Raw genomic sequence first — 12,754 nt, 5'->3', positions numbered from 1 at the left:
AGTCAAAGTTTGGAGTTGCGTTTATCAGGCATGAAAAATTAAAAAAAATATAGTTTATATTAAGCGTTAGTAGTAAATATAGTTTATATTAATAGTTTATATTTAATTTCCACTTCAGAGATTTAAACGATTTACTTTTTTAATGTCTCTTTATTCTTCTACGAACGCGACCCAACGAGAAGACTGTTGGAATTGTGTCATGTTGACAGACCTGACACACGAGAGATAACATTTAAAACTGTGCGTGTTTTGAGAACAAATTTAGAACTTGTCTAAACAGCAGATATAACCTTAATATTTTATAATAAGAACCTCTATTTGAACTTCTTTAACTGCACTGTATTATTTTAACTTAAACTATATAATATAGACAAAAGAAAATACGTAATAAGATAATTTTACATCGGATAAACATTATGTGAAAATAAATCTGCTGGTATTTGTGATATCGCATACTATACTAACTTCGTTTGTTTCAATGATGGCGTTAAAGTCCGCATATTTGTGTTTCGGGAATAAGCAAGTTTTTAAAATAATTTGTTCACAATACGCTAAGTATAGTAATGTTAGTGCCTTAAGTGTGAAACAGACTTTCAGCGAAAATGTATTGGAAACTACATCGGAAGATTTATCGCACATTACACCATATTTTTCAAACACCTTTAATTTAGCAGCTTATGTAAATAATTCTGAGACATTGAAAAAACTAGTTGATATAAATGTTGATTTAAGCAAAATAGAAAAGAAACCTCATATTGTCAACAAAATTTTAAAGTTGGATTTTGAAAAGCATATGAAAGAACACATAATTTTTCTTAATGACTATGTGGGACTTGATGAAGTTGGTAATTTTTTAACGAAGAACCCTTTGATTTTATGTGAACCTGTACAGGACCTCCAAGTCCGTGTAAATTATTTAGAATCAAAAGGCTTTCAGAATGATCAAATTAAAAGGATTATTACAAGAAACCCATTCTGGTTGATGTTTAAGTAAGTAAATTTTAACAGACAACAGAAGTTTAAGGATAAAATGAGAAAGACTTGTTCAGCAGTGGGACAAGACTATGATGTGATAATAATTGAGCACTTCAGTATCTGATTTTGATTATTTCTGTTCTGTTTTAGCACAGTACGCATTGACAGAAGATTCGGATATTTCCAAAAAAGTTTACAATTGACTGGAAATGAAGTTCGACATTTGACTACTAAGCAACCAAAATTAATAACATACAATTTGCATCATGTTAAATGCAATATGTTTGTTTTAAAAGAAGAGATGGGGTTTGAGGATAAAGAAATGAAAGATTTGACATTAAATAAACCAAAGTTACTAATGATAAGTATGTTATTAGATCGAGTTTCAATGTTTAGAGATAATGAGAAAAATATAAACTAAATATGTTTATTTGTTTTAGATCAGAGGCACCTCTTGGAAAGATTTAATTATATACATAATATAATGCAAATATCACATAAAACTATTCTAAAATACCCAGAAGTCCTGTTCTGCAGAAATTTCAAAATAAAACAACGTCATCAATTTTTATTGAAATTGGGACGCGCACAATATGATCCCAAAAAAGAAAATTTTATTTCAATAAAATCACTGGTTTTAGATACAGATGCGGAATTTTGCAATAATATTGCAAAATGTAGTGTCTCTGACTTCAATTTGTTTTTGAAGACATTATAACTATTATAAATTATCCAGCTTTACCTAACTCAATTTTATTATGAAAAGCATTAATTGAGTGATATAAGAGAGCATCAAGAATTCCTGCAACCGTAAAGACTCCACCTATTATAGCACAGATGTTGGTTGCAAAATGACCAATGGACCTAAAAAAAAGAATTACAATGCATAATTTGTTAAACAAAAATATATTTAGTCATGTATACAATATATTGTTTGATTACCTTTCTTTTTCTGTATATTTAACCATTAAGGGTGAGAGCTCATAACTGAAAAATGCTCCTGGCATTCCAGATTCTGCATTAATGTTAGACACAGATTTTTTATGCCTTGTGACAGAAAATTGATTTGAATGTAGTACTGTTTTATCTAGCTTAACATACATTGTTGGAACTATTTTCAAATAGTACTGGAACATTACAGCACCTGTAAAGAAGTTTCTACATGAAATTATTTAATTTAGATGTAATTGTGCTAAGTAAAGGAATAAAGTATGATTTATTTGCTAAAAGTTGACTTTTTTGGCACAGACAATATGTGAAGTGTGATTTTGTAAAGAAATCTTTCAAATGCATGATCTATAATACATTTTTAAATGTATTTTAGCAACGTAAAAACAAAATTTATATCGTAACGTATCTACTCATTTATTGCGCTACCATAGCTACAAAATATACGGACGATTTTATCATTTTTTAACTATGTATTTTTTATTCGTTTTAGTACTGTACTATTACTTTTTAATCTTTTTTAGATTATTTAATGGCATTAGCTTATTGGCAACACTATCTGCTGTTACGTCAATATCCAAGCAATAGGTTAAACTGTCAATTCTCCGACCAGAAATATTGCTAGGAAATAGGTTGAAATAAAGACTGTTAAAATTGGGAAAAATACTTATTAAAGATGCCCGTACCAGGCGGAGTTTATCAAAGTCAGGGACCATCCTGTTTTGACAAAATAAAAATGGGTTTCATGATAGGATTCTGTGTCGGAATGGCGAGCGGTGGACTTTTCGGTGGTTTTACAGCTTTGAGGTTAGTTACGAATGTCAAATTTATCAAGATAATTTTGTGTTCAGAAGTTCTAATGATACAATTGTTGCAGATATGGAGCAAGAGGTAGAGAACTGGTCCATTCCGTTGGAAAAGTGATGCTTCAAGGAGGGGGAACATTCGGAACTTTTATGGCCATTGGTACTGGAATACGTTGTTAAAACGTATTGGTTGTTAAAATAACAATTTTGTATATAAAGTTATTACCTACTTATTATAGTGCTTAGCTTACAATATGTCTATTCATTTGTTTTATTAGTGTAACATTTTGTTTCTTTAACAAATTTGTTTATTAAATATTGTTATTGAAAACAAACATAACGACTTTATTTATTATTATTTTCGTCTAAATAAGAATGAAAGCTTAGTTGCAAACCTATTTTTCCTATATTGTAGAATTATTGACTAGTCTTTAAAACATAGAAAAGGAGTTATAATAGTTGCAACTAGTTTTTGTAAATGGTTAATTTATGAGCATAAAGATTAGACCATTTCATCAAATGTGTAAGAGAATAGAAGTACTATCCCTATATTTGTAATTAGGGTAGGACCTATGTTAAAAAGTGGTATAAACCCATTCCATCCTTGGATAACATTTTTTTATTTTTAGTTACTTAAATAAACTAAGCAATTATTGTTTCTAATATCCCTTACCTTCTTTAGCTACACCATTCACACCATCTAAAGGTGCAGTGTTAGCACCTTCAATGTCCGTACCAAAAGACAAATGTTTAATATAATGGGTTGTATTAAATACTGATGAAGAATATGGTTGTACATCATGCACATGTACATGATTAATTGTGAAACTTTTTCCTGGAGCTATATGGAAGCTACCACCAACCTGCAAATTGTAATAATAAATTATATGGAATAGTAGAATAAAGTTGTAATTTGGAACCAGTTGTTTTTGTTTAAGTGACCATATTGTATAAAACTGAAAGGCCCATTAGTACACTTATTTACTTAGACCAATTTGGAAATTGGACGTAGTTATGCAAACTAGAACCAACCCACAACATATTAGTTTTGAGATAATCAGGATTTGTTTTAAAGGTGCGTTCCGTTTAGCGTATAAAATGTTACTCAAACTCGGGTTGGTACCTTTAAACGGCTCCTTTTTTGCTTTGTGGCTTGCTATATCGGCCAGGACTTTTTCTGAGATGATGTAATACACCATAAACAGCCTATCTAGATATATAACTCAATTTCACTCAAAGTGTGGGTTGGTTCTAGTTTGCATAAATACGTCCAATTAAGAAACTTATGCAAGTTACACATTTATTGTTAAGAGTATTACAAAAGGTTAATAAAATTATGTGAAAATTGAATAGACACTCACTCTGTTGACTTCCATGTATCCATATATTTGACAACCTTCCTTGAGAGCCAAATTTGATTTTTCAATGGAATCATCATTTTTACATTGCTCTATTGTGGCTAAATCAGGCAAAGCCCATCTTCTTAATCTGTATGCTTCCTTTACTTCCTCACAAGTGTTACAGCATCTAATAAAAAACCAAACACAACATGTCAAGAGGTTCTGTCACCTTAGTATGTAGCAGTAGTAAATGCAGGCAGCACACCCCACTGCTTTGTTTTAAGTGGTTTCCAGTTCATAATTTCAACATAGAATGTTGTTTATTAAAACTAAAAAATGTTTAAGAGTTATGTGGAAATGCAATCTATGGCAATCTAAGGCAATCTATGTTGAGTAGTGTCATTTACATTAATATTACAATTTTATTGACGGACCCTAGACTTCGAGAGCAACTGCTCACTAGAGCAATTGCTTTCAGAGGACAAGGCATAAGGGTAATCATATTATTATCCACAATAATTAAAACAAAATCAATAGATTTATAAAATCAGGCTTGTCCAAAATAGCAGTATTATGTTGTAGGTACATAATGTTATGGTAACATTTTGATATGACATACTTACGTAGAATCATTAAATGCAGCACCATAGCAACTCCCACATGTTATAATTGCCACATCAGATATATTTTGTTTAACCTAAAAGCAAAGCTGAGTTCAATAAAACAAATTAATTCAATTTATGAAGTAACATAATGCTTTACCATGACCATTAAAGGGCAAAAAAAGTCATTACAGTTAACTTGTATGAGTGCTGCCACTGCTTTGCCTGCTACATAAAACTTTCATACTTTGATATCTTTTATTGCTAAGGTTTACAACTTACGGTAGTGGATACTGCTATTTCCTCTTTTTTTGGTTCTTCTATAGGAATGCCATTTAAATCTAATCTTCTCTTGTGAATATTGTGTTCCATTTGTAAATGTTGTTCCCCAGATGAGTCCATAGCATCAAGGACTAAATCTGAGTGTACATAAAATACATTAACATCATAAAGTTATATGCAAAACTTCTTAATTTAATTAAATGTTAATTTGTTTTTTTTTGTTAATTTGTTATAAAGCTTTAGATAAAAGATAACAGCAGAAAATATGCTTTGCACCCGTACTACATTAATCTAGTGTGAATATGATGTGGATAGGCGGGATAAGGGATGCATATGCTCATCTGCCCAGCTGTATTTCAAGGTATGTTGGAACCAACACATATTCACAGTGAGTACTTAATTTAAAACTGAGCTTCACTGACCATTTTTAGTGAGTTGCAACTTATCTAATAAGATTAGTTGTATATTTTTATTGAGCTTGGTAAATATTGATATAGCAAAAACAAAAACTGTTTATGAAACTTTTGACAAATTTTATAAAAGCAGATGTTGTTTTTTTTTTAATTCATGCTCAACTACTTTAAAATGATTTAAAATACACCTACAGTACTTACAACTACATGATATAGTAGGAACGGTAATATCTATATTAATTCTGAGTTTATGCCCTCTTGACGTGTCAACAAACAATTCCTCCGAAATATTAGGCGACATGTAAGTATATAGTTCTGAGAGGAATAATAACATCATTATTAGGCCGCCGGTCACAGTTACTGCAAAATAATACCATGTTGATCAATTTCTGATATTTGATTTATGAGGAAAATAAGATGAAACTAGCAACTTAACAATATTACTTGCTGCGCCGGTGGCAGTTTTTATTCGAAAATCTTCTAATGTTTTAGCATAAGCATCTAGCTGCTTAAACTTATCGATTAATTGTGATGACATTATACTTTTCAGTAAAGTTCCAATTTCAAAAATATGAACACTTTACACTTGTTTTAACTCAACTTCGTTTACAATAATAACAACTGACATAACCTTAATCGGTTGTCATGTCAGACTCAAAATAAGGAATCTACCACGGCGACCAATCGGAACGTTTTGTGTCGGAGAATACGTAGCATACTTTGACAGATCAATAAAAAACGTTTTTAATTATAACCAGTACAAAAAAAAGTAGCACATACTATATAAAATGTTTATTTAGACAATAAATAGGTGTAACTGTACCTATTTACAGTTTTATAAATAAACATAAAACACAGAAATAAAATAGTTTACAGAAATAAGATAAACTGTTTACAAACTAAAACTGTTAGTAATATAATGGATAATATTATTAGGTGTATAATATATATATAATAATAATAATAATATTATACTGGTGTACAAGTAAGTTTCCTCCGTTTTTTTTTAATGTGGTTTATTCTGAAAGAACAGTACATTATGTTTCATTCAAAGTATTGTCAATCATTAGCCACTAGTTTTTCTTTTCATCAATAATGCTTAAAATTCCATGTCTTCGTACGAGTTCAGTTTTCCACTACGTTCTTTATCTTCCACATCAAAATCACCGTTTTTAAACTTTTGAAACCACTCATGATAACTTTTCTCACCCAAAGCACCTTAACCGTAAGTTTTACAAGTAATCGATGGGCGTCGCACTAAGAGTTTACGTTAAAATCGTCAGATGTAACATGTAACATCGTGAGTTTGGACATTTAGTATACACTTAGGGTATAGAGGAGCTCGTGGCTAAGCTATAACCGCAGAAGTGATTCGATCACAGGTTAAGCTATGCTTGACAAGTGATTCGATCACAGGTTAAGCTATGCTTGACGCAGTTGATCCGTAGATGGGTGACCATCTTTGTCATAAGGAGTTCCTCCGTGTTTCGGAAGGCACGTTAAATTGTGGGACCCAGCTGTTATTCTTACATCTTTGACAGTCCTTACAGGTAATCAGAAGCTTGAAAAGTCTGACAACCAGTCTAACCAAGGGGTATCGTCGCCCAGGTAACTGGGTTGAGGAGGTCAGATAGGCAGTCGCTCCTTGTAAAACACTGGTATTTAGCTGAAACCGGTTAGACTGGTAGCCGACCCCAACATAGTTGGGAAAAGGCTAGGCCAATGATGAATGATACACTTAGGGTATTAGTAACTCTTTATCCATATCGCATATTTATTTTCGTGCAAAAATTACGAATTTTGTACCGAATTAGCGTCATTGGCGGGAACTATTACTTCACTTCTTTCAAGAAAACTGGAGTCGACGGCGGGCCAACTGTTGTTTTTTAAATGATTGAACAAGAATCCAATATGTGAGACAGGAAGACAGCTTCATCCCTCCTATCTAATTCATTCATGATGGGCATCATTACACGTTATTAGTGTAATTGTTATTAACATTATTGAGTTTAATTTACATGACGTGTAGTCTATTCAATTTATCTTAAAAAGATCTTCTTAACATAAATGCCTTCACCCGTAGGATCTAGAATCCAAGGGTAGTTGTTGGGGCATTCCATGCAAGTGAAAAGGCGTAGGACCTCCCCTGGTAATTCCCGAGTTGTCAACGGACAAGCATTTGGTAAAGTGCAGAAAGGTTGACCTTTCACGTCGCATTTGTCCTGTTTCCATTCTTGGAAATCTCTGAGTGATTTTAGTTCTGTAGGATTTTGGATCCACTGAATGACTTGATTAAGGGAGGTGAAATAAACTTCGTTCTTTTCCAACATCTCTTCGATAAACTTAATCAACTCATCTCTGAATTCTTTTTTGGATTTAAGCCACGAAGCGTGGAAATGGAGACCAAGGGGAGCGCGGTTGGTACTGTAGTGGCGGTTAAAGTTGTCACGCAAAAGGCGGGCGAACTGTTCTCCGGTTTGGATGTTAGAACAAGAGTCTACTACGTGACAATCGGGAAGAGATTCGTCGAAAGAAGAATCATCCCGCCTATCCAACTCATTCATAACCATTTCCCATACTGGGTGGCTTCTTGTTGGACAGTTCTGAGCATTACCAGTACATTCGTGGGGTATACGGAAGTGCAATGTGTATGGCCAGATAGGAACACGACCAATAGGAGCTGTAATAGATGCATCGTAAACAAAGTATTGGTCAGCCATCATTTTGAATTGCTCATCCCCTCCAACACGAAGATAAGGAGCACGGACGCCAATAACGGAGGAGTCGGTAATGTTAGCAAATCTTTCAACAATCAAACGAGCACCAGCCACTTCAGCGAGCCAATCGTCATAACTTCCACTGGTCCAGTAGTTGGGGTCGTCCTTGTGGGTGATGGAGAGAACGGAGATTTCTTGACCTTTGCGGTGCAGCTCTTGAATGGCAGCATAGTTGGAGTATTTGTGCGAGACAAAGAATGTACCACGGATCTGACAACCGTTGGGGTTACGACGATTTCCGTCGAAAATTTGCTTATACAAGTCGTAGTTGTCACCGTTCACGGCACCATTGAAAGTAATGGTTATCATTTGAGGCACTTGGTTGACTTCAATGTCTCCAGGAATACGAGTTCCATTGGCGGAGCACAAACAGTCAGGGAGTGAGCAATATTTGGGATCGCAGTCCGGAGCTCTGTTAGGGTCAACGTCGACTGCTGTAACATAAAAATAATTTTATTTCGTAAAGCAGTTGCTTTTTGGTTGACGTAGGTATCTCAGCAGATATTTATGAACTTACTGCAACCGTTTTCATCAGACTTATCTTGGCAGTTGGGTATACCGTTACAAAACAGTTCCGTTTCAATACATTCGCCGCTTCCACAGGCTATTGTTCCGTCAGGGCAGAGGGGCTCAGGTTCCGTTATCAGGATAGGTAAATCTTTCCTAGGTTCTGAAATACAGTGGAATTTTTAAATATGATAAAATACTTATTGTTTTGTTGTTGCTAATATTAATGATGATGGATGAATTTTAATAAAATACGTAACTTAACAACATTTAACAACTAAAAAGTCGGTTAACGAATGTTTAGGTAAAACTATACTAGACAAATTTATTTTTCCTTCTTAGAATTACAAGATACAATTTCAAAAAGCCTTTTCCATCCCCATTCCCATAAAATACACTCCAAGTTCCGCGCTCTTTAAAATTGATCTTGCTTTAAACTGTGCATTGATCAGTAAGATGGTTAATCAGGACCAAGAGTTTAATATTATAAATGTAATGGTAGCTGCGGCCGCTGACTCAATACTTGTTGCTCAATAAATGTTAATTCAGATACCAGATCTCTGAAAGCTTGTGTCAGTTGTCACGTCTACAAACGACCGCCTACAAAAACTCGCATGAGTGAGATCATGCGATTTTTTGTACTGATGCTGTCGTGCGATTTGACTGCAACAGCATTGTGACTACTAACGCGTTTTAATTCCATTTGCATCGTGACCGTATCGAAGCAGTGCGCGACTGTGTCGGACGAATTTGGGAAGAATGGACGGAGGATGTAGACTTGTAGAGCGTGCGTGGATAACCTATAGTATCTAGTACAGTCCTGAATCGCGTAGTTCTTTGAGCGAGTGCACACAGCCAGCGACTGTGACAAGTGCCATTAAGGCGGACGTGTGTGAATGAAGGTTAATCCTCATTAAAAGGCTGGTGAAAGGCTGGTGCAGCTTCGCGGCGCCTCGTGCCTGTTTTATTTTGTAGGCACCAAGGTACGTAGGTTTAGAAGATCATCACAGGTTATCGGATTTGGTGTAATTTGAAAAATAGGTACATACATGACGCAAGATATTTTTTTAGCCTTAGGTTACCAGAACCAAGTGGTCTGGGTAAATGACATTCTTATGTAGAAGAACCGCCAAGAAACCTAAATAAATTACTCTTTTTAAAATAAATATACAACATTTCGTGGACTTTATTATTATAAGTTAGCAAACGCAACTAACTAAAAGTAGTTTTATTTCAATGTCTAAGAAAACCGTAAACCTAAGAAACCACCATGTAAATAATTTAAATTAGTTATTAAAAAAAACAAAGTGTTAATATCTGTATAATAAATATAGTACAAAAAAGGGTTTCGAGAAAGATACAAAAAAGCTTTATATGGGTGCAATAAATATGTATCCCTAATTAACCCGCACTTAGTCACTATTTCCGTAATGTAACGTTTTTTAAGCGCCTAATTTAGGCCTAATAGAAATCATTTGACGAATACAGCTGGCCATCGAAGGCGCGGGTCGATCGTTGCATTCGTTTTTCACGCACACATCAGAGATATCAGCAAGCTCTGTGGAGGCCATTAGGGCTGATGCCTGTCGGGCCAGTGCGATTTTCCGCAAGGTTTACTGCGGCCCCGTCACGCAAAGGATAAAGGAGGGAAAGAAATGTGTTGAGTTCCTTTCCGCTCAACCCAAAGCGGGAAAAATCACTTGATGATTTCATATCAGTAAACAAGGGCTACCATAAATAAAGTGGGTACCTAGTTGGCCAAAAAAAACCTGTTTTCACAGGATTGACAGGTTTCTAAAAAGTATTGAGAACGTATTTTTTCTTCCTCTAAAACAAAAAATGAAGTTATACAGTGATCCAAAATCTCGTGTCACGTAATTTGCCAGTACGACTTTTACGTTGCTAGAGCCTACTAACCAAACCTAAGTGCTTTTTATATTCCTTAATTTTTAATGTGATAGAATAAACAATATGTAATCTTTAATTTTTGAATATCTGTCTGACGAACAAAACAGATTTATATTATGACATTTAGTCAGGACATGACTAAGGGTACCTGACTGTCAGGTACCCTATTGTTAGGTGTCAAGGGACATCGGGATGGAATGGTTCCTGTCGATCAATTTGAAAAAGAAATTGTAAAATAATATGTACTTTTCGAGTTTCAATAATATCTTTAAATTTATATAATGGTAATGAAAACTTAAACAGTAGACTCAATTTTAGTAATCCCCATCACCAATAACCGGAACTTACGCAAAAACATTGTCAGGATTATTTTTGTTATTATTTTTTAACACGCTTTTATTAATTTCATTTGTTTCAATAACCTTTAGATCTACCCTCATCCAAACTTACACCTTGCACCTGTAGCAAAAAGTGTTGTTACTGTTTTTGGTCTTAATGTAACTGTTAGTGAACTTGGTTCCAAAAAACATTTGTTTTTTATTTCAACAGACCTAACGGTAATGTAGAAGGCTTTTAGTAGCCGTTTAGGCTAAATGTCTTAAATAGCACCTGTTTTTTTTTTGTATAACTGAAGTTTTGATGTAGGTAATCCTTTGTTATAAAGCTTAAAGTAGGTATAATATTAATATTCATATTGGGTTTTAAAAAATCTGATGATAACTTGTCTTGATAACTCCTCGTCAGTCAGATATATAATGAAAAATGAATCTTTTATGATGAACTTATTGCAAGGTAAATTAGTAACTTTAGAGGGATAATCAGGTAGGTCAACGACATTCTGGATTCCCCAGCCCGTGCACAACACCTTAAATGCAGTGCGATGCAGATTCTTCACCGAGATCTCGACATTCGCTACACGCCCACAGCTTTCATTTTGACAATATTCTTGAATTAAATCTAAGTTGACTTCTTAAAGACCTGACCTCAACCTCACTATCACAAATAAATGAAACTTACTTTCCAACTTTTTATTCTTTACTTTTGTTTCCGAATCACAACTTAGAGAGTCTTTATCCAAGGCGAGTGAGTGACCCTCTGTGCAGCTCTCTGATGCTAGCTGAGTCACACTGTTTTCACCTCCCATTTCACACCTGTACACAGTGATACTCTTAAGCAAAGCATAAAGTTATATCAAATGTATGCATAATTAGCATAAGATCTATTTTTTAGTATTAATTGGCAGTCTAGAGCAATAATAGTGAGAGTTGATATTAACTGCCGTTACAACAATTTACATATTGGGCCCTTAAATCTCATTGCTATCAAGAAGACTCAAAAAATGTACCTATTTAAACTACAAATATTGACAAGCATAATCTAAGCTTTTGGATAATTATGTCTATTATTGAAGTCTTCTCAAATTGTAGGTTCAAATAAAACTGTTTTTGTATATTTGGCGAGAGAGGAACATGCAACCAGTCAACTACACTTACATAATAATATATCTTGCATACAAATTTAAGTGATTTGAAATTAAAAATTAAATATAGACAAAGCATGCTTTGATTATTGAAACATCAAGATTGGATGGTATCATGTTGTTATCAAAACATGTGGACCATTAGTTGCAGGCTGTAATATCGAGTCTGCTGCCTGCTTTCTACGCCTTTTATTTACTAAGCAATATCTATAATTTTTTTTACTACGCCTTGATAAACTACTTATAGATAACTACTCTCGAAAAACATACCGGTACGTAAAGAACAATAACATCATTATTAGGCCACCGGTCACAGCTACTGCAATTTAATAATGTGTGAAAAAATATCAAAAACGTTTGATTTTTCTACTCGTATTTTAATTGTGAGGAAAATAAGATGAAACTAGTTACTAATTAGCATTACTTGCTACGCCGATGGCAGATTTTATTCGGGACTCTTTCAATGATTCAGCAGCTTCAGACTGTTCGAACTTATCATTTTTTAATAGAGATGACATTTTGACTATTCCTTTTATTCCAACTTCAAAAATATTTTCACTTTTCACTTGTTTTATTTAGATTTTTGTTTCGTCAGAATACAACTGACAGCTGCCAAAACCTAAATCACCTGTCAAAAATTCGAGGGTCAACCATTAACGGCATTAACCACGGCGAATAAAAACGTTTTATGGGTAGGGGTTTTTAACGGGTAAACA

General features: G+C 34.0%; 4 protein-coding genes across 8 annotated transcripts; 2 read left to right on the top strand and 2 right to left on the bottom strand.

The window, feature by feature from the left end:
* Nucleotides 1-216: 216 nt before the first annotated feature.
* Nucleotides 217-1,901, top strand: LOC113501559 (transcription termination factor 3, mitochondrial). The gene is made up of 3 exons (XM_026882759.1): nt 217-990; nt 1,126-1,340; nt 1,416-1,901. The coding sequence occupies exons 1-3, from the start codon at nt 479-481 to the stop codon at nt 1,691-1,693; spliced, it is 1,005 nt and encodes a 334-aa protein (XP_026738560.1). The 5' UTR covers nt 217-478; the 3' UTR covers nt 1,694-1,901.
* Nucleotides 1,679-6,038, bottom strand: LOC113501558 (endoplasmic reticulum-Golgi intermediate compartment protein 3). Its single transcript, XM_026882758.1, has 8 exons — nt 5,811-6,038; nt 5,568-5,726; nt 4,954-5,090; nt 4,693-4,766; nt 4,091-4,256; nt 3,403-3,592; nt 1,918-2,119; nt 1,679-1,839 (listed from the first exon to the last, which is right to left on the bottom strand). The coding sequence occupies exons 1-8, from the start codon at nt 5,902-5,904 to the stop codon at nt 1,704-1,706; spliced, it is 1,158 nt and encodes a 385-aa protein (XP_026738559.1). The 5' UTR covers nt 5,905-6,038; the 3' UTR covers nt 1,679-1,703.
* Nucleotides 2,480-3,064, top strand: LOC113501561 (reactive oxygen species modulator 1). Its single transcript, XM_026882761.1, has 2 exons — nt 2,480-2,730; nt 2,801-3,064. The coding sequence occupies exons 1-2, from the start codon at nt 2,600-2,602 to the stop codon at nt 2,907-2,909; spliced, it is 240 nt and encodes a 79-aa protein (XP_026738562.1). The 5' UTR covers nt 2,480-2,599; the 3' UTR covers nt 2,910-3,064.
* A 1,072-nt stretch (nt 6,039-7,110) lies between the features above and the next one.
* Nucleotides 7,111-12,727, bottom strand: LOC113501263. Of its 5 annotated transcripts, none has more exons than XM_026882347.1 (5): nt 12,463-12,727; nt 12,309-12,354; nt 11,576-11,709; nt 8,661-8,813; nt 7,111-8,577 (listed from the first exon to the last, which is right to left on the bottom strand). In XM_026882347.1, exons 1-5 carry the CDS (start codon nt 12,554-12,556, stop codon nt 7,406-7,408), a joined length of 1,599 nt encoding a protein of 532 aa, XP_026738148.1. In that variant the 5' UTR covers nt 12,557-12,727; the 3' UTR covers nt 7,111-7,405. The 5 variants fall into 5 exon arrangements, with proteins under 5 accessions (XP_026738148.1, XP_026738147.1, XP_026738150.1 ...); XM_026882346.1 differs by having other exon boundaries at nt 12,309-12,357; nt 12,463-12,726; XM_026882349.1 differs by lacking the exon at nt 12,309-12,354 and having other exon boundaries at nt 12,450-12,551.
* Between the last annotated feature and the right edge of the window lie 27 nt (nt 12,728-12,754).

Source organism: Trichoplusia ni, chromosome 15, assembly GCF_003590095.1.
Source record: "Trichoplusia ni isolate ovarian cell line Hi5 chromosome 15, tn1, whole genome shotgun sequence".
Classification (NCBI taxonomy): domain Eukaryota; kingdom Metazoa; phylum Arthropoda; class Insecta; order Lepidoptera; family Noctuidae; genus Trichoplusia; species Trichoplusia ni.
This window is presented reverse-complemented; position numbering and strand designations above follow the sequence as displayed.